The following is a 20,024-nucleotide window of genomic DNA, read 5'->3' as shown; positions in this document are numbered from 1 at the left end:
GGGGTGGTGAACGTAGGACAAGCACGGTGCTAAATTGGGTATCTTGGGTTCGGCTATTTCATTTACGAAGGTTTATGGTTTTTCTAAATAATACACGGAATGGAAGATATTTATAGAGAGATTTGGGAGAAAGTGTTGACGAGTTCAAATTGGACTCAATCGTGATCATTCAAGAAGAGTGTTTGAATTTAAGAACATGATCTAATAATTCATTCAATGTAGGATTGACAGTAATTGAGACGACATAGGGGATTTCAATCAGCGATTATTTTAAATTTAAATAAATTTATAATAGCCGATCTTTAAATTCTAAAATGAGTCTAAATCGTTCAATAAATAATAATTGGGATTTAACATAGTTATTGAGTCTAATTAAAACTCATAATCAACCTCAATAATTTATCATTTATAGACTTATCCAATATGACCAATTAAATATAATTTAAGTCCAATAAAAACTTTCAATATTCCAACTTTAGAAATTATTGGGCCAAGTCGTTACAGGGTAATTAATAATGCAATCCAATGTTGGATTGTGGTGAGGTTCTCTCGGCAAGATCCCAATCGAGGTGGTTTGTCGAATATGTGTTGTTGGAGTGAGGAGCATGAAGCTTATAGAAAAGTAGGACTCAGAAGGAAGTTGAGCTACAGGAGCTTGGCAGTTCAATGGGAAACATGCATGTCAATGGCGTAAAAATGAGATTCTGACTAGAGTAGGTGGCAGAGCAGGGTAGCAATAATCTCGGAGAGTGGTGCCTGGGTGTTGTTTGGAGGTGGGTTTGTGCAGATTTACTGAAGTTCTTGAAAGAAAAAAACTGAGAAAAACAAAGGAGATAACATTAAAAAGAGAAAAAATAGAAGAGTAGTATGGTGCAGGGAGGGAGGTTTTGGGTACAGGTTTTAAATAACTTTTTTTTTTTTTTTTTTTTTTTTATTAACCAGTAGTTAAAGTTAGAGGTGTAAACGAGTCAAATTCGAGTGAATGAATGGTAGGTGATCCAGACTTGTTTGTTTAAGTTTTATTCGAACGCAAGCTCGAGATTTTTATTGAGTTGCATTTTATGTTCACGAGCAGGCTGTTTTATATTCTAGTGGGAAGTTCGAACTTGTTTACAAGTTGCATATTTAAATAAAATAGATTATTCATATTATACTTTATAACTTTATTTACAAGTTTTGACAAATAAATATTGGGTTTTTACTAATATCTCGATAAAACTTATATACACATGTCAATAATTATATATAATGACCCAACTAATATGTCAAGTATTAGAAATATGATTTCCTCTAATCTCTATGAATATTTTTAAAGTATTTTTATTATAACATAAAGATAATATCTAAAAATAGTAAATACGATATTATTCGAATTTATACGAGGCCAAAGTTTATACAAGTTGCATCTTTTAATAATTAATCATGATTTTATATTCACTAATGACTTGTTTAATAAATTCAAGCCAATCTCGAGCGGCTTGTAATATTATTTATTTACGGCTACGGCTCAAGTAAAAGTTGATCCTTGCTAGGAATGTCGTCCACTCCCTAATTGTTCGAGTCTTAAAGCATAAATGCTATTATCAAAGGAGGAGCTTTAAAAATGTCTTAAGTGGGATAACATTACACATTAGTAGTGGCAGTCATTTTCAAAGGGAAGGGGGCATCTTTTGCACCTACCTTTTCCCTCACACTCTCTTTCTAGCTCTTCGCCCCCATCCTTCTTTAACATCTTCTTCAGCACAGATACACTCTTCACCCGTCCATACCACAACCGTTTTAGTTTAGCATGTGGATGATTTTATCTTCGGTACTTGACAAGGAAGGTAGTCACGGATATGTTCTCCAGTCAATCACATTGTTCTGCTCTTTTTTCTTATGGTAGCAACCGAGTTTCCTTTCTGCTTCACAAGCTGCCCATCAGGCGTCCCCCTTCTTGGCCAAAACGAGTATCTGCTGCCCGAATGATACCCAACAAGATTTCGATAAACACAGCATTCATCAAGTAGTAGTTTTTGGCAGCTCCCAAAACTCTCTCTCTCTCTCTCTCTCTCTCTCTCTCTCCCTCTCCCTCTCCTGTACAAGTAAAATGATCTCTATAAACAAAAACTGAAGAAGAGCAACTTCTTTTGCTTTTCTGCTACTAGTATCAATTGGAATTTTGGACAACTTTTGTTTCTGTTCCTTGGATTGTCTTAAACTTATGGAGAAACACTAACTGCAGCACCAGGGTGCCGTGAGGCCGTTAGTAGACTAATTTACTCTTCTTTACTTGCAGACATTTCTGAGAAGTTCGAGTGAAAACTTCTAAGACCTGGACTTTTCTATCCTCCATAAGCATTCTCTTCTTAAAGGTGAATCTGTAAATATGGATTTGATAAAATCTTCCACCTGCAAAGATGAATAGCTTACAGAAATAAGGAAAAATGTATAAACGATATGGTAAAAGAAGAATACAAAAAAAAAAAATGAAAATGTACATAAGAAGCTTCATCAGCAGTAATTTTCATAACTTGTCAATGTCGTATATCCACTATGTGAAGGTTTATTTTTAAGTTCCACAATTAGAGAAGACAAGAACGCCAAAACATAGACAAAGTTTACAGAAAACAGAAACTAGTCTGGAATCATAATCTCTGTTTTTTTTTTTTTCATATTTCCTTAAATCGAACTTCAGTACTAAGGATAGATGAGATGATCAACTCAAGTAAGCTTTACTCCCAACTGAAAGGGGAAAGCTCCATGAACCACTTTTGTAAGTAAGCTCTATTTCAGATCCAATTTAAAATTAGACTTTTCCATAATCAGGTCTTTCTACTTCCACCCATTAAAACTAGATGAGATAAGTTGCAGATGTAAACCCACTATCTGATGAAAACATAGGGGAAGTGCTATTGAATATCTGCCAATATATAATTATAATTCTAGGAACTTCAATCGCTGAAGGCTCTTTTAATTTGTGTTGAAGCTGTCTCCGGTCTAAAGGTGAGTCTTGCAAAGTCTAAATTGGTCCCGGTGGATTCTGTGTAATATTCAAAGTTTGGCGAGTATTTTGGGCTGCAATATATCTTCTTTGCCCATAAAATACCTTGGTCTTCCATTGGGGGCTGTCTATAAGGCGAAGGCTATTTGGAACGGTGTACTTGAGCAGATTGAGAGGATGGAAAAGGATTTACTTGACAAAAGGAAGAAGAATCACATTAATCAAGAACATTCTTTCTAACCTTCCTATATACTTTTTATCTTTATTTCCCTAACCCACGGGTGTGGCAAACCATATTGAGAAGATTGTCTGTGCCTTCTAGTGGGGTGGAATAGGGGATGAGGCCAAGTTCCACCTTGTTAGTTGGGGCAAGGCGTGTTCCCCAATTTCTAGGCTCTAGCTAAGGGTTGGGGGTACCCAAGTTGAGGTCATTTAACAAGGCATTTCTTGGGAAGTGCAGCGGTATCATCAAGGGGGGTCATTATGATTTTAAGTATGAGAGTGCTAGCCTTGTGTACTTGGGCTACGCCTACTTTTCTATCAATAAAATTTTAGTTTACCTAAAAAAAAAGTAAAAGTGTGCTCTAATGATGTGAGAGGTGCTTCCCTAGGTCTAAGGTTCAAATCCCCTTGGGTGCAAACAATCTCTAAGGACCATCGAACTGGGATATTTTTTCCTTGAATTACCCGAGGTACACTTGCAGAAAACTTTGGCCTGCGCACCCCCGAGATTAGTCGGGATGCTGTTCTAGGACACCCGGTGCCAATTAAAAAATTAATGTGAGGTGCGCATGGTGTGGGGCTGTGGCAAAATATTAGGAATGGTTGGGGGATCTTGCATGCCCCTTCAGATTTGTGGTTGGAAAGGGATCCGGGTCAGATTTTGGCATGACATTTGGTATTGATGATAGAGCCTTCAAGATTGCGTTTTCCTGCCCTACTCCGGGCATATGATTAGGAGGCCTTGATGGCAGATCTTTTGGACAGCTCTAGTGGCTCTTTACTGTGGAATGTTCACTTTATTAGATTGGCCCCAAATTGGGGAATTAAAGCCATCTCCGAACTTTTCATCTTGTTGCATACTTCAAGAATTGGTAATGTTGAGGTGGAGAAGATGATTTGGAAATGCATAAGGGGGCCCAAGCCGCCTTCCAAGGTGGTTTTTTTCTTTTTCTTTTTTTGGACTGCTTCTCTTAGAAAAGTTTTTTGATAGTTAATAAGAGAAATTTTATTCCAAGTAAATAGGCATAGCCCAAGTACACAGGATGCATACAAATGAGAACACCTACTTACTAGCTGAAACAGAATATAACTAAAGCAAAATACTGACCATAACTTGAGGAAGCGTGGACTTATTGTCGTGGATTGGTGTTATATGTATAAAAAAAAACTGGCGAATTTGTGGTTAGGATCATTTGGGATGAGATTTTTAGCAAGACTAGATTTGCATGGGTCATGTCCAGAAACGTGGTGGATTTTCTTGCTAGTTGGAGGGGTTTCCAAATTGCTGGGGTGTGGAATATGATTCCTCTGTGACACTGTGTCTCATGTGGTGCATTTGGCTGGAAATGAATGGTCAGAGTTTTGCGGATAGGGAACCATTGGATGATCAGAGATGCTTCTTTTTCCACACTTTATCCTTGTGGGCTTCTGTTATTGTTCTCAATGGGGCTAGTTTTCATGATTCTCTTGTATCCGTATCTAGCTTCTAACTTTATCTAGGTGTTCTCTTTGTATATCTCCTGTGTACTCAGGCTTTGCCTAATTACTTGTTTCAATAAAATTTTATTTTCCCTATAAAAAAAAACAGAATGCTGGGAACATCAGAAGGTACTATATTACACAAGCTCAACAAAAGCACATGCTCAAACAAGTCAAATCATACCTCTGATGATGTAAAAGAACAACTCGCCAGCTCTCCACTTTCCCAAGCAGTGGTAATGGATTTAAGAGGCATATCTAATAGTTCTGAGGAACATTAAACGTAGAAGTAAATAAAGGATATCCACCAATTTAAAGAGAATTTAAGCATAGGAGAGAAATCATGCCTGCCAATTTACGGATTTTACATAAAGATGGTATGAGATTATCAACCGAGGGCAATAAATCCTCTTGTGGCTTCTCCTTTTGCCCAACAGCAGTCAGGGATTCAAACAAAGAAGATAGATTATCCAACATCAGATGAATCAGTCTTTGAAGCTGGGACATTAATATAATGGATTAGATTGCTTTTGATACATTAGCATGCCAAAGATATAAAACCTTAGAATGTCTGATGGACTACCTGTAACGTTTCATCTGCAGCTATGTCATCTAAAAAGAGAATATCTCTCGTAATTCTAGTAAAAACTGACTCTAAAACCATACACATGCTTTTCTTGTAAGTTGAAGGCAGTAAGAGTGGCTCCCATATGATATGTACTTTCTCCAGAATGAAAATGACCTGATCAAAGAATTTCTTTTAGCTCCATCTAATCGCGTAAAGGAATGGCTAGACGAAAATAAGAACTAAAAAAGAGAGATCCTTTTATTAGTAAAAAAGAAAGAATTAAAAGCACCACCCATAAAATTTACAGCAATACCTGATCTACACTAAACTTTGCTAATTCGAATTGTTGCTTCAGATGGGTATTCTGGAATCCATTAGCACCATCTACAGCCTAAAATAAAACAGAGTTTTGATACGGTAATAAAATAGCACTTTGCATGTTCTATAAGGCAGATAAAAATCTAAGTTTTCAGAAGTAGAAGTCAGAATTATATGATGTATTCTCTCAAGACAAGACTGTACCTCTTTTAAATTAAATATAATAAGTTGAATTTGCTTCTGCAGTATTTCTTCTGCCATAAGATGAAATCGTGGAGCAATATCCGCAAATACAGCGTGTTCCTTAATAGAACTTGGAAAGTCTGATCGATACTGAAACAACAGAATCAGATGTATAAGCCAGCAAACAATCTAACCACCACAAGAAAGATAGGACCGAATTTCTCTACTATTTTCCTTGGTGCTCTTTGAAGGTACAAGGTGCTTATCGAAAAAAACATTGAAGGGGTTGGGTGGTCTTTTCTCAACACATTTGACTCATTGTGGGGGATGGTTCTAGGATCAGTTTTTAGCATGATATTTGTTGTGGCATAGAGCACTCAAGAACACTTTCCCTACCATAGATAGGAGAGTGTGCAGGTCATCGGTGGCGGAGTTATTAGAGATTTCAGGTGGTTCTACTCGGTGGAACGTTCAATTCCTTATGCGTCGGATGATTGGAAAGTTAGTTGGGGTTCTTACAGAATTCTTCAATTTATAGTACTCTACCGGATTAAGGAATCAAGAAGCAAATAAGATGTCAAGGAGTCCCTCTGAGAAAGGGAAATTCTCTGTCCTTTCATTCTATAGGTTATCACTAATTAGGAGAGTAACCACTTCCCTTGGAGGAACATTTGGAAGAGTAAGGTGCCTTTAAAGACTGCTTTCTCTATATGGACAGTAGCATTAGGGAAGACATGACCATGGACAACATACAGAAATGCCAAATTATTGTGATCGACTGGTGCAGTACGTGTAGAAAAAGTGCAGAAACTGTGGACCACTTGTTGCTTCATTGTGAGGTTGCCAAGGCCCTATGGAATGACATTTTTGGCAAAGTTTTCTAAGTACATTTTTGGCAAAGTTAGGTTAGCACAGGCTATGCCTCGGGGGGTGGTGGTTCTTCTTGCCAGCTGAAGAAGTCTTCATGGTATCCTGCACGTCCCAGGAATATGGAAAATGGTTCCCATATATCCCTTTTGTGGTGCATCTAGAGGGAAAGAAACGATCGGAACTTCAAAAATAAGGAACAGTTGCCAGAGGAACTCAGCAGATTCTTTCTCAACATACTCTTTTCTGGGCAATAGCTTTAGATTTTATTTTTTTTATCAGTAATGTTCGCAAGATTTATTAAAAACAAAATCCTTTTTTTTTTTAAGATTTTAATGGGCAATGTTCATGATTTTCTTGTATCTATTTCTTCTTCCTAGCTACGTGTTTTCTCTTGTATCCATCCAGTATACTTAGCTATGCTTACTGATATTTATAAGTTTTTATTTATAAAAAAAAATTATTTTCCTTTGATAAGAAACAATTGTCATTAAAATTCATTACAAAAAAGAAAAGAAACTTTAACATTTTATTAAGATTAATTATGTAAAACCAAGTTAAAAAAAAGGTTCTTGGAAGATAAGTTCAATTACTAGGTGTATATCGTGGTCTTATCATATTCTAGATCATACCTAAACAATCATAGATGTATGTGCATCGGAGAGAGAGGGGGAGAGAGGGGGGGGGTGTTGTTTTCATGAATACAGTAGCATGTAGAACACTTCATTCATACCTCAAATGCAAGCCCAAGTATCTCTTGTGAGAGATAGAGACAATCATTGTGCATGAGAACAGCAACCTGATTGATGGAATCAAGCTGTTTTTCTAGCTTCAAGAGTCAAAAGAGAAGGGAATATATGATATTAGAAAATTAACCCAGTTTTCATTTGATCATGAAAAAAACAGAGATATTGTCCAAATTCTCTAGTAAAAAGAAGAAAAAATATAGGATTAAATCTAATAAAATTTTGCTTAATGAGGTTGCATGGGTAAATTTCAAAACTAGGAAGTAAGATTAAGCTAAAAGAGAACCAAGGCTAGAAATTTGGAAATCAATAATAATATTAATAATAAAGAATAAAAAGGGCGATGGTCATCATCCCCACGACTATTTTCAGAAGATATCTTCAATAACATTGAACCCAAGCTTTTCAAAATGTTGGGTGCAAAATCTGTTGTTGTATGTTGCCTATAAGGATTTCTTTAGCATTTTAGGCATAAACACCCAAATCGATGCCGTAATAAGATTTAGAAATTCAACTTTTCATTTTATGCAATTGCATTGCATGAACTAACCTTCACAGGAATGACAACTTCATATAGAAGTATAGCATCCCTAGCAGCATGATAGAATTCCAGAGCAACTCTGGTGGATGACAAGCAAACATCCTGCAAAGAACTGCCATTAATCACAACCACACGTTCAAAGTATCATAAACACTGATTGGTGATTTAACCAAAGAATTTTAAGGAACACCAGAAGATTCCTTCATAACCAATGCGAAATCACCTAGTTCTTGTTATATAGAAATCATACCATCTAGCCCTTAAGATTTCAGATAACTTGTTACTTCAAAAAATTATATATTCCTTATTTAGTGATAAAAAAAATATATATATATATTCCTCTTGGATTTCTGGTCAACATCTCATTTAAAGTTTCAAAAGTTTTTTTTTTCCTTTATAAAAAAGTTTCAAGAATGTTTCTGTTTTTTTATATGTTTGGATAATTTTCCACCAAGTGAAAAAAGGAATGTAGAGATATATAATCACTTTTGAATTTCAGGGGTTGGCAAAAAGGTTTACATTTAAATCTTTCTAGCCTAACAAATGGAGAATCACATTCTGTCCTTTGGTCTATTTACCTTCAGCGTCTGATGCACTAGCTTCATTAGTTGAGTTGCTGCTTTAGATACCACGCACCTCCCAGTCAGAAAAAGCAAGTCAACAACTTGTTCGTAAGAATTTACAGCCATTCCATTAGTCTTAAATACAGGACCTTTCCTTGTGTATTCCTATTGGGCAAAAGGAGTTCGTTATTTTAGAAGCTAACATCCCTAAAATATAGAACTCTAAATGTACTAATACTGGGCCAAAAAGCTCACTTGAGGAACGTCAAAGTCACATTGTATAAGCAATTTTCTAGCATTTGCCAAGATTTCTGTCTTTTTCCTAGAAGCAAAGTGAACCTCAACATTTTCAGCAAAGTTAGTCAACCTTTTGTCCTTATCATCTGATGCTGAAATAAACCTCATTTCCTTTAAAGCAGTCTCAAACTGAGACGTACTCTCAATTATCTTCTGAAAGTTACTGAGTTTTGAAGCATCTTCAGGTACAACCTGGAATAAGAAATCTTACATAATCAGATTCAGATAAATAGGTGAATGCAAGACAAGTTACTATAATAAAATCTCCATAGCATGAAGAATATACAAATGAATGATTCTCATATAATGTCACCAAAAAACCAATTCCCTGGCTTATGTAAAGTCTTATTCTCATTGAGTCTGTCTATCGCTAGTTGTGAGCAAACCAAGTACACAAAGTAAGTATAGCATCTCCCAAAAAAGATTTGTGAAAACAAACCTTGGAAAGAAAGTTACAAATAATAAGCTCTGATATCCTTGGCCATGTTAATCTTCCAAAAGATTGAATCCAAGAATCATTTTCGAAGCATATGCATTTATAGATAAACTTAACAACCTGAACAATCCCCAAATAGATTGCCTCGCCTTCAACATTTTCAATCTGAATGATAAGAAAATTATTTTCAGCACAAAACTTAGAAACATTCTCAATCTGAAAACTATGAGAAGAGTATATTTAGGACCATGGTTAAATAAATGAGTGCTGTAACAATTAATCAAAACGATGCCAATCAAATACACCTGAAGAAGCCCATATAAATAGACTCAAACAGTGAAAAAATTACAGTGTCAATGGACGATATTTACCTTGGCTGATGGTAATATGTTCAATATTGCTTCAGTCATTTCTTTTGAGTCTTGAGTTAGCTCTTCCACAAATGAAACTGGCACTCCATGATTTACCACAGGAGTGACAACATACTTAATTATCAAATCTGCTACTTTAGCAAGTCCATAATCCAAAATTCCAACCACCTATAAAAGGGCCATAACAAAATTAGAGAAATGAACTCATTGCAACGCATTCTAGCATGAGACCTCCAAAAGTAAAATGATTTCTGATCACCAAAATCGTTCCATTATGGAAATGTTAACAGACGTCTTTAGCTTTTAAGAAACTGAACATAAACCGATGCAGATAAAAACATACTGGTTTGCACACGTACAAACACTCACTCAAACATACACATACACTCATACCTTCGTCCATATATATTTATACATATATGCATGCTTACAGACATATATAAAGCATGGATTTAACTTACATCCATGGCTTCAATAATTGTTTGCAGCTCAATCCCATCAATTTCTTGAAGGCTCAATTGATATTGGACTCTGAGTCTACTAGTGTCCCGCTCGTAACGCACCGCAGTTTCCATGAATTTCATTAGCACCTCTTGAATCTACAAACCCAAATCCAAGACATCTAAAAAGACAATCACAAACTCAATAAAAATCACCAACTTTCCAAACACTCAAACCCAAATTCTTAAGGTGTTTTTTTCATTTTCCCCAAATTTTCTCGGCAGCCAAACAGAGCCTAAGAGGAAAGCAAACAACTCAAAAACTTTTCTTAAAAGAACCAATACCAAAACAAAATTCGCACCTCTTCAAAGCAATCCGACCACTCCTTCTTTAACAATCCGTACACCACTGGCTCTGTCTGTCCCTCGCTCTGATCAACTACGTCACCGTAGCGATCACGAACCCTCAGCGCCTTCTCCAAGTCCCTCACTTCCTCAGCGGCGAACCTGAGCCGTCCATTCCGCAGGGCTTCCCTGGCGCCCTTCAGCCTCTCGCTCGTTCCTACGATTACCCTTGCCAGCTCCAACAACTCCCGACTGGTCCTCGCCTCCCTCGTCTTTGCGGTCAGCTCCTCGACCGCGTCCCTAATCTCGACTTCGATCGGACGGTCGGAGGTCAGCCGCAACAGATCTGATATATCGGCAGAAATGAGGTCGGACTGTGAAACGGCGTCGTTGCAGAGGGAGAACAGGTTGGCGAATTGGTCGTGGTGGGAGACGATGTAGGACTGCACCTTGGACTTGATGTGGAGGGAATGGGAATCCAGGCGCTGGATGAGGAGGCGGAGATCCGGCGCCGAGAGAGGGCATGTCGGGTCGGATAGATCGCGGGCCGAGAGGAGGTCCCGGACGTTGATCGAGTCCCACAGGGCGTCCATATATGCGTTAGCAAAGATCCGACGGCTGCGACGGGAGGCGGCGGGCCGTGTAGAATATGGAATAAAGCTTTCGAAAGTAGCGGGAGTCGGACAAAGTTTGAACGGCGGAGAGGGCTAACATGCGCCAGGGTAGCGGTAATAGAGTTGTGCGATGCTAGACCCATTTTGAGGAGCAAATGACTGGACAAATCGCGTTAACATATCGTATTCGTATTGTATCAAATTGTGTATAATATATGATATGGATTAATCTAAACACAATTTATTAAGTTTAGCGGGTTAAATTTTTAAACTCTAGCACGATCTATTAAAATAATAGATTAATACAAAATTACTTGTTTTAATCTATTATGAATTAATTAAAAATATATTAATATGATAGGACTTATTTTAACCATTTTTTATCCGTTTTAATCTGTTGTGTAAATGGGTTAAATTGATTCAAATAATCTATTTGACTTAATTAACATAATTTTACATAAAATTTAAAATCATAATATCTCCCATAAATATTAAATTAATTATATAAGTCTAAAATTACAATCTAAATAATACAAACGCCAAAATTACAATTTAGGAAAAGTGTGAGAGGCAGTCGTGACTAGTAAGAAATAACTCAACTGAAAAATGAGAGAAAGAGTTAGGAAATACGAAATAAGATTAGGATATTTTTATTTTTAGGTTAAAAAGAATATAATTGTAATTTTGAGTAAACAATTTAATAGGTCACCAACGGGTTAAGCGGGTTGACTTGTTAGTGACCCGTTAATGAATCGTGTTTTAACAGATCAACCCGTTTTAACCAGAATTTATTAACATCAAACTCAAGTCTGCTAATTTTATATTATGTTCGTGTTAGATTAACGAGCTGTATTACATATTGTCATCCCTAGAAATAGAAGAAGGTCTAATGGGCTTAATTGGGGTTTGGTCTATTTCAAAACTCAGCATTTAACGTGGTATTGTAAATTTTTTAAGTAACTAGTAAGGATTTTATGTGTCTTGTATGTCCGGTTGAAATGTGTTATCATAGAAAATAAAGTGGTGAATATAATAAATTAAAGATCGATTATAAATTAATTGAGTAGCTTAGCTTCATAAATACAATCCCAATTCTTTTTTATTTTACGCTCAATTGAAAGTTCCTTCTCTTCTGACAGAGGGGTGGGAGTTAGGCTTGATTTGGATAAGAAGAGTATCTCATCTTATCTCAATATTCAAACACCACAAATATAAATACTTTTAAATTTTTAATTTTTAATTTTTTTATCTAATTATTACTTAATTATTATAACTTTTTCAAACTTCCAAACAAAATTCAAAAAATAATTCAATTTTTTCAAATCTCAAAACAAAAATAATGTTAAAAAATTTATATTCTAACAATATTTTAACTTTATAATATTTTTATTCATCATTTTCTCTCTCATTTCTCAAAACTCCATAAAATATCTTAATTCAAACTATTTCACTACTATTCACAAATGATCTCATTTCATCTCACTATTTAAACGAGGCATAATGTTTACTATAGACAAGTTTTCTCTTCTGGAATTCAATATGAGAAAACGGTAATTATTTAAGATAGATGAAGATTTATCTCATCTGTGTGAAAATTTATCCTTAACAAATGAGCAAAAAAGTAGCATAATAATCACTGACTTGGATATTGAGGATACACTACAAAAGGGTTAATGGTGTCTAATTGGTAAGTTATTTTCTGATAAGATTATGAATAAAAATAGACAATAATGAGTAAAATATGAAAGTTTTATGGGGAATTCTTGTTCATTGGTATGGATAACAATGTTTTTCTAATTGAATTTACAATGAAAAGTGATAGAGACAAAGTAAAGCAAGGTTGTCCCTCGCTTTTTGATCTATTCTTACGGCTTGTTTGGAAAAATATTTCATCCTAAAATTATAATCTCATCACATCTCATATTATTCTCAAACATCACTCAAATACAAACTAATTGTTACAATTTTCTCAAACTTTCAAACAAAAAAAAAAAATCAATATTTTCAAATCCCTAAACAAAAATAATATTAAAAAATTATATTCTAATAATAATATTTTTATTCAACATTTTCTCTCTCCTTTTCCAAAACTCTGTAAAACATTAACTCAAACTATCTCATTATTATTCACAAATTATCTTACTACTATTAACAAAATTATAATCTCATCTCATGTGATATCCCATATGATATGGATATGGGTAGGTGGTATATGAGATCCCACATTGCTTGAGAAGGAGAAGTTCTTGCTCTTTATAAGATTTCAATGGGGCTCCAATTGTATCATTGACTAGTTCTTTTGAAGTATAGGCCATGTGGTTTGGGCATTTCGTTGGGGAGTTACAAATGGTATCAAAGCTCATTCCGACCATAAATGTGGGACTTGAGCCGTGCCACCTACAATGGACAGACCCGACGAGAATGTCGGGAATTTAAGGGGGGTAGATTGTGATATTCCATATGATATAGATAAGGGTAGGTGGTGTATGGGATCCCACATTGCTTGGGAAGAAGAAGTTCTTACTCTTTATAAAGTTCTAATGGGGTTCCAATTGTATCATTGACTAATCCTTTTGGAGTATAGGCCATGTGGTTTGGGCCTTTCATTGGGGCGTTACATCTCACTCTACAAACTTGTCCTGAGTCTAAAGAAATCTGATGGCTTAAGTTCTCGCAAGATATTGATTTCAAATTGGTTTCCTTTTGATTGCAATTTCACAATCTTTCTTTGGGTTGCATGAATAAAAAAGTGGGTGAATAGATTGGTTCAATGATTGGTTTTGTCCAACAGATTTGTAATACCCCATATGATAAAGATAAATGTAAATGGTGTATGAGATTCCATATTGCTTGGGATGAGAAGTTCTTACTCTTTATAAGATTCAAATAGGCTCTAATTGACTAATCCTTTTGAAATATAGGTAATGCAATTTGGATCTTCCATTGGGGCATTACAAATGATATCAGAGTTTATCTTAACCAAAAATGTGAGACTTGAGCCATGCCACTTACAAGGGATGAGTCTGATGAGAACGTCGATAATTTAAAGGGGAAGATTATGATACCCATATGATAAGGATATGAGATATATGAAATCTCACATTGCTTGGGAAGATGAAGTTATTACTCTTTATTAGGTTTGAATAGGTTTCAATTATATCATTGACTAGTCTATTTGGAATATAGGGTATGTGGTTTGGGTCATCCATTGGAACGTTCCAAGGTTGATGTTGATGCTTTTGGCATAGGTTGAGACAAATATTTATGGGTCAAAATTCTTCTAGATGTTATCCAACCGTTATCACGAGGCAAAATAGTGATCATACAAGGAAAATCTATGTGGATCTCATTTCAATATGAAAGGTTGCCACAATTTTGTTTTTTTTGTGGGGTTATTGCACATGCAGTTGGAAGGTATAAATTACCAAATGATAACACTATACATGGTGTAGATTGAAGGACTTAGTATGGGACGTGGTTGCAGGCAACAAGTCAATCTCTATCTCCGGCTACTGGAAAGCCAACCATAATTCGATTTTCTGGTGATTCTGACATTGCGAATTCAATGAAGCAATTTAATGATGCAACAACAGTTACTCCTACAGTGGATAAGGGTGGTTATCAAAAAACAGTTTTTTGGCAAGTTGTACAGTTACTCATTTGGACTTCTCCGAAAAATAAGAATATTTCAAATTCTGCTAGAAAAACATGTGTTAGTCCCTTGCCTGAAGATTTTTTATGATGTCTGCCAAACTTCCCCCAATCAATGAAGCTACCATGAAAGCAACTGACTCTCTGAGTAATGCAAAAACTTCCGATGACAGTGATGATTCCTACCAAAACATTAATAATAAGAAATGGAAGCGTAGGGCTAAAGTCCTTCTACAACCTGTCTAATGTTTGCTAAGCAACTCTTTGATATTTATGAAAAGGAAAAATAAGAATAATGTTGGTATGTCTTTCTCTGCAATAGTGTATGTTACTGGTGCTAATAAAAAAGTTTGTATTCAGAAAATAGATGAAAAAGTAACTCCACTTGTGATATTGGTGAAGGTTGGTTCCTAGCCCCCCTATAAAAAATAAATCTCTAAAGTTGAAATTGTCAAGTGTTTGACAACCCTTGAATAGTTCATAGTGTTTTTTAATTGATAAAGAAGTATAAGCTAAAGTTATTATTTTTAATGGAGACTAAATTAGTGAGCAATCATATACACACTTTGATAATCTGATAATTGTTGATAGTTAAAAGTTAGAAGTTATTCTCCCTAATTTTTCTCTTAGACACATTCATGTTCAAGTCAAACCGAAGAAGAGTTCCTCCTGATTGTTATTTCTAGGGTTTTATGGGTATCTAATCACACACAAAAGGAAAGAGAGTTGGGACTTAATCAGATTTTTTAGCATAGGGGTTTCTTGTCGTTCAATTATAATTGGTGATTTTAATAAAATATTGAGTTCATTTGAGAAAAAAATGTGGTGTTAGCAGATCTGCTAGACAAATGGAGGATTTTCAGTCTACTCTGATGGATTGTAGGTTATGTGATATGGGTTATCATGGACCAAATAGTACTTGTGTAATAACATATCATATGACACTTTCATAATGGAGAAATTGGACAAAACTCTTGTCAATCAAGAGTGGCTTACTACTTTTGAAATGACTTATGCTAAGGTTACTCCAAATTTGACTTCAGACCATAATTCAGTTATGAGTAGTATTCAATCCAAAAGGGACGATTCTCATTATAGAAGGAAGTTATGGAGATATGAGGCATGTTGGAATCTAGATTAAAGTTGTAAAGCAGTCATTCTAAATAGTTGGAATTTTGAGGAACATCAATTTGATAGTTTGGCAACCCTCAAGTGCTTTATGAATAATTTTAGATCAGCTTTGAAAGTATGGAGTAGAGGTAAACATGTCGATGAAATGAGAGAACTTCATTTATTGGAGGCAAAGATAAAGGCACTGCAGTATGATCAATCACATGAATCTATAGTTGAGCTAAGAGAACTACAATTTGCAATGAATGTATTGCTTGAGAAGTATGATATCAGATGGAAGTAAAGGGCAAAAGTGGACTGCCTAAGATATGGTGATCGTAACAAAATATTACCATACTAGTGCCAATAAAAGGAAACGATTTAATCATATGAGTATGATTGAAACTGAGAATAGAATTGTTCTACATGAAGATAGAGATATCAAAGATGCTTTCACCAAGTATTTCTCTTAGATTTTTACTTCCTCAACTCCTAAGGGTACTAAGTTTGTTTATCAGTTCTTGAAAATATAGTGACAGATGATATGAACAAAAAATTGCTCAAGACCTTCATGGCAGAAGAAGTCAGAAAAGCTCTTTTTCAGATATCTCTTTACAAGTCACCGAGCCCAGATGGTAATTTTGCCTCTTTTTTTCAAACTAATTGGGAAGCTATTGGAGATAAGGTATATAAGAGTGTTTTAAAGTTCCTTGATGATGAAGATTCTTTGGTATCCATTAATCAGACTTTTTTCACTCATATCCCAAAAGTCAAAAAGCCTGTCAAGTGAATAAATTATCATCCCATAAGTCTGTGTAATGTACTCAATAAAACAATTTCTAAAGTCTTACTCAGTAAATGATACTCTTACTGGTGTGTCAATTTCAAGAGGTGTGATTCAGGTTTCCCATTTATTCTTTGATGATGAGAGTTTGATTTCATCAAAGCAAACTCATTGGAGTGGAGTGGAGTAGATTACAAGACATTTTACAATGTTATGAAAGGTCATTTAGTCAGCAATTGAATCGGGCTTAGACTTCCCTCCATTTTAGCAATAATAAAAGTAGAGCAATTAGAGATAATATTTAGTACATTTCAAGACTTCGATCTATTTGTAGCCTTAAAAAGTATATTGGTTTGCCATCTATGGTTGAGGAATAAAATAACTACTTTTAAAGGCATTATACATAGAATTTGAGGGAGGATCAATAGTTAGAAATCTAAATTTCTGTCTCATATTGGGAAAGAAATTCTTCTCAAAGCTGTCATCCAAGTCATTCCAACATATTGTATGAGTATATTTCGTTTGCCTAAAGCTATTTGCTCTCAAATTAATTAGATGATATAGAGGTTTTTTTGGAGCCATAAGGGAAATGATCATAAAATTCATTGGTTGAGTTGGAAGAAAATGGGTAGAGCAAAGAAGAAATGAGGCTTCGGTTTCAGAGATTTCTAATGTTTTAATACTGCTACGTTGGCAAAACAAGTTTGGAGATTGCTACAAACGCCATCATCACTGTCTGCTAAGAGATTCAAAGCTAAATACTTTCCTAATTATATACCTTTTGAGGCAGTAGTACCTACACATGCTTCTTATGCTTGGAAGAGTATTTGTTTAGATAGATATTTGTTTATGAAAGGCTTGTGGAGGAGACTAGGATATGGTAAAAGTATCCATATCTGGAAAGATACAAGGATCCGAAGAACTGTCCGTTACTCTATCAAAACATCCAATATCAATTCTAGATGAGAATGCCAAGGTTGAGAAACTAATTATTCCAGGCTTAACTGAGTGGGATAAGAAATTCCTGCAGGAATTGTTTGGTGCATATAAAGTTGACATGATCTCCAATATATGCCTTAGTCCTCTAGTTAGTGAAGATAGGTTGGTATGGAGATATACAAATGATGGTAGGTTCTATGTGAAAAGTGCTTACCATTTGCAGCTAGAGTTATATAGTCGAAATCCATGTAGTTCTTCTCTAGGCAATAATGAAGAAAGATGTTGGATGAATATTTGGCAATAAAATACACTACCCGTGGTTAAGACTTTCATGTGGAAAGCTTTCTACAATATACTACCCATCAGACAAAACCTTAAGCTAAATAATGCAGTGAGGGATGCACTTTATCATATTTGTGAATCAGTTGAGGAATCTATAAAACATATTTTGTGGGAGTGTCCTCCTGCAAATGATATTTGGAGTATTTGTTGTAAGAAGTTTCAAAAGTGTAGACTAATTGGCCTTAGATTCATGGAAATTGTGATGTACCTAGAGGGGTTTTTTGATATTGTATAGTTTGAGATAATGATGGTCACTGCTAGGTATTTATGACTCAAACGGAACAAACTTATTTACGACAACGTTTTCTAGCATCCATCTAAAATATTTCTTATGTCTCACAATTCTATAGAAGAGTATCATATTATCAAACAGTCTTTAGTCATTAACTATCTGCAACAACAAGTATCTGTTGAGAAACCCTACAAAGTCTTGGCAGCCACCAAAATCTAATTTTATCAAAGCAAATTGGGACATAATTTTGGATAATCACAACCAGAAAATGGGGATTGATATGATCTTAAGTTGGACTGTTCATCCAGGTTTCAAACCCAAGCCAAAAACTGGACCGAATTAGCCAGGGTCAAATCCAGGCCGGAACCCAGATGAATCCGGGTTTTTTAAAACCCGGATTTTGGGTTTCAGATTGAACCTGATTTTTTTTTTTTTTTAGATTCAATATTTTGAATGTTTTGATGTCATACGTACAACTTATCTCTATTGTCCATTGTCCAATGTGAAAACATTTGATCTAGTCTCTAGCACTCTGCAAACTCTTTGCCCAATGTGTGACTCCCCGACTCCCATGTACGGAAATGCGAGAATCGTGACGTCGGGATGATAACAACAAGGGTCACGCATCCCAACGATAAGTGCTCAAGTGTGTGCAACATGCAAGAAGAGCACCACAAAAGTCGCAGCGGATAAATTAAAAGTAGTCAACTAAGTACCAGAATTGTTTAATACAAATATTCAAAATAAATTATCTTTAAAAAGTTATACAGTTATCCGTAAAATAAAGTAAAAAACTAAATACATAGACAAAAGGGAAACAAATCCCATAATCCAAAAAACAACCACATGTCATTCCCTTCACGGAGCCAATCCCTCAAGCTCTTCGTTCTCATCTCCATTAAAATCTACGGTATCATAAAACGGTACAGCAGGTAAGTAATAATCCAAACAACCCACAAGATAAAAGTGCATTAATGCAACCAACATGCATGCATATGATGAAATATGCATCAGACCCAAAATATCATTTCCTCGAAAATGAATGTTTTCCAACACAAGCCAAAATCTCATTTTGGCCCAAAAATATAATCCGTCATTTTCCCAAAAAATGAATTCACACAAAATTCAACCATTTATCAGACACTGTAGGCAGTAAACGCAGGCGGGACTATACCACTATCCCTGCTTACCACCATCCCTACCGCATGCACCGTAGGCGGGAATCACAGGCGGACTATACCACCATCCCTATCACATGCACTGTATGCGAGACTCTACCACCATCCCTACTTACCACCATCCTTACAGTTCCTTTCCACACAATGAGTACCTATCAGATCACTGTAGGCAGGAATCACAGGCAGGACTATACCACCATTCCTGCTTACCACCATCCCTACCACATGCACCGTAGGCGGGAATCACAGGCGAGACTATACCACCATCCCTACTGCGTGCACCATAGGCAGGAATCACAGGGGGACTCTACCACCATCCCTACAGTCTCTTTCTTTTCTCTCACATGAAAATCCAATTTTCAAATATACACATGAATATGAATGCAATTACACGAAAACCCAATTTTCATTTACAAACATGAACATGCGTGCAAATATGCAATGTATATGATACAACACAATATCCAACAACCAACAGAACACAACATAGACCAGTCACACAAACAACTTCATCCTCCAATCCATCCGACTCCCTTACTCCTCGGACTCAATCCGGCACAACCAACCAAATCACAATAAATATGTGTCAGAATAAAAATACATTTAAACCTCAAAAGTCATTTGGAAAAATACTTACAGCGTTATAGTATGATTTTCGAAGGATCACAAAGGTGCAAGAGGTGGCGGTATAGCAACAGAACAATGCAAAATGCACTGGGCCGTGGGTCTCAAAAACTCACTTTTGAACAGGGACAAACTAAGACTCGAGATTACTAGGGAATTGCATAGGGATGTCAGTGAAGCTAATGGCGATG

At 35.7% G+C, this 20,024-nt stretch overlaps 1 protein-coding gene across 1 annotated transcript; it reads right to left on the bottom strand.

Annotated features, from left to right (window-relative positions):
• Nucleotides 1–1,610: 1,610 nt before the first annotated feature.
• Nucleotides 1,611–11,136, bottom strand: LOC121253048 (centromere/kinetochore protein zw10 homolog). The gene is made up of 14 exons (XM_041152943.1): nucleotides 10,377–11,136; nucleotides 10,036–10,173; nucleotides 9,575–9,742; nucleotides 9,207–9,368; nucleotides 8,726–8,959; nucleotides 8,486–8,635; nucleotides 7,917–8,009; nucleotides 7,354–7,449; nucleotides 5,775–5,903; nucleotides 5,566–5,643; nucleotides 5,268–5,426; nucleotides 5,032–5,182; nucleotides 4,869–4,951; nucleotides 1,611–2,391 (listed from the first exon to the last, which is right to left on the bottom strand). Exons 1-14 carry the CDS (start codon nucleotides 10,950–10,952, stop codon nucleotides 2,308–2,310), a joined length of 2,301 nt encoding a protein of 766 aa, XP_041008877.1. The 5' UTR covers nucleotides 10,953–11,136; the 3' UTR covers nucleotides 1,611–2,307.
• Nucleotides 11,137–20,024: the final 8,888 nt, after the last annotated feature.

This window comes from Juglans microcarpa x Juglans regia, chromosome 2S, assembly GCF_004785595.1.
Source record: "Juglans microcarpa x Juglans regia isolate MS1-56 chromosome 2S, Jm3101_v1.0, whole genome shotgun sequence".
Lineage (NCBI taxonomy): Eukaryota > Viridiplantae > Streptophyta > Magnoliopsida > Fagales > Juglandaceae > Juglans > Juglans microcarpa x Juglans regia.
Note: the sequence above shows the minus strand (reverse complement) of the source record. Positions and strands in the feature narration are given on the sequence as shown.

Coding starts and splice junctions, on each gene's coding strand:
- LOC121253048 (XM_041152943.1), bottom strand. CDS start 10,952: ATGGACGCCCTGTGGGACTCGATCAACGTCCGGGACCTCCTCTCGGCC. Junction 5,427..5,565: donor CAAAGTTTAGTGTAGATCAG/GTATTGCTGTAA, acceptor TTCTTTGATCAG/GTCATTTTCATTCTGGAGAA. Junction 4,952..5,031: donor TAAAATCCGTAAATTGGCAG/GCATGATTTCTC, acceptor AATGTTCCTCAG/AACTATTAGATATGCCTCTT.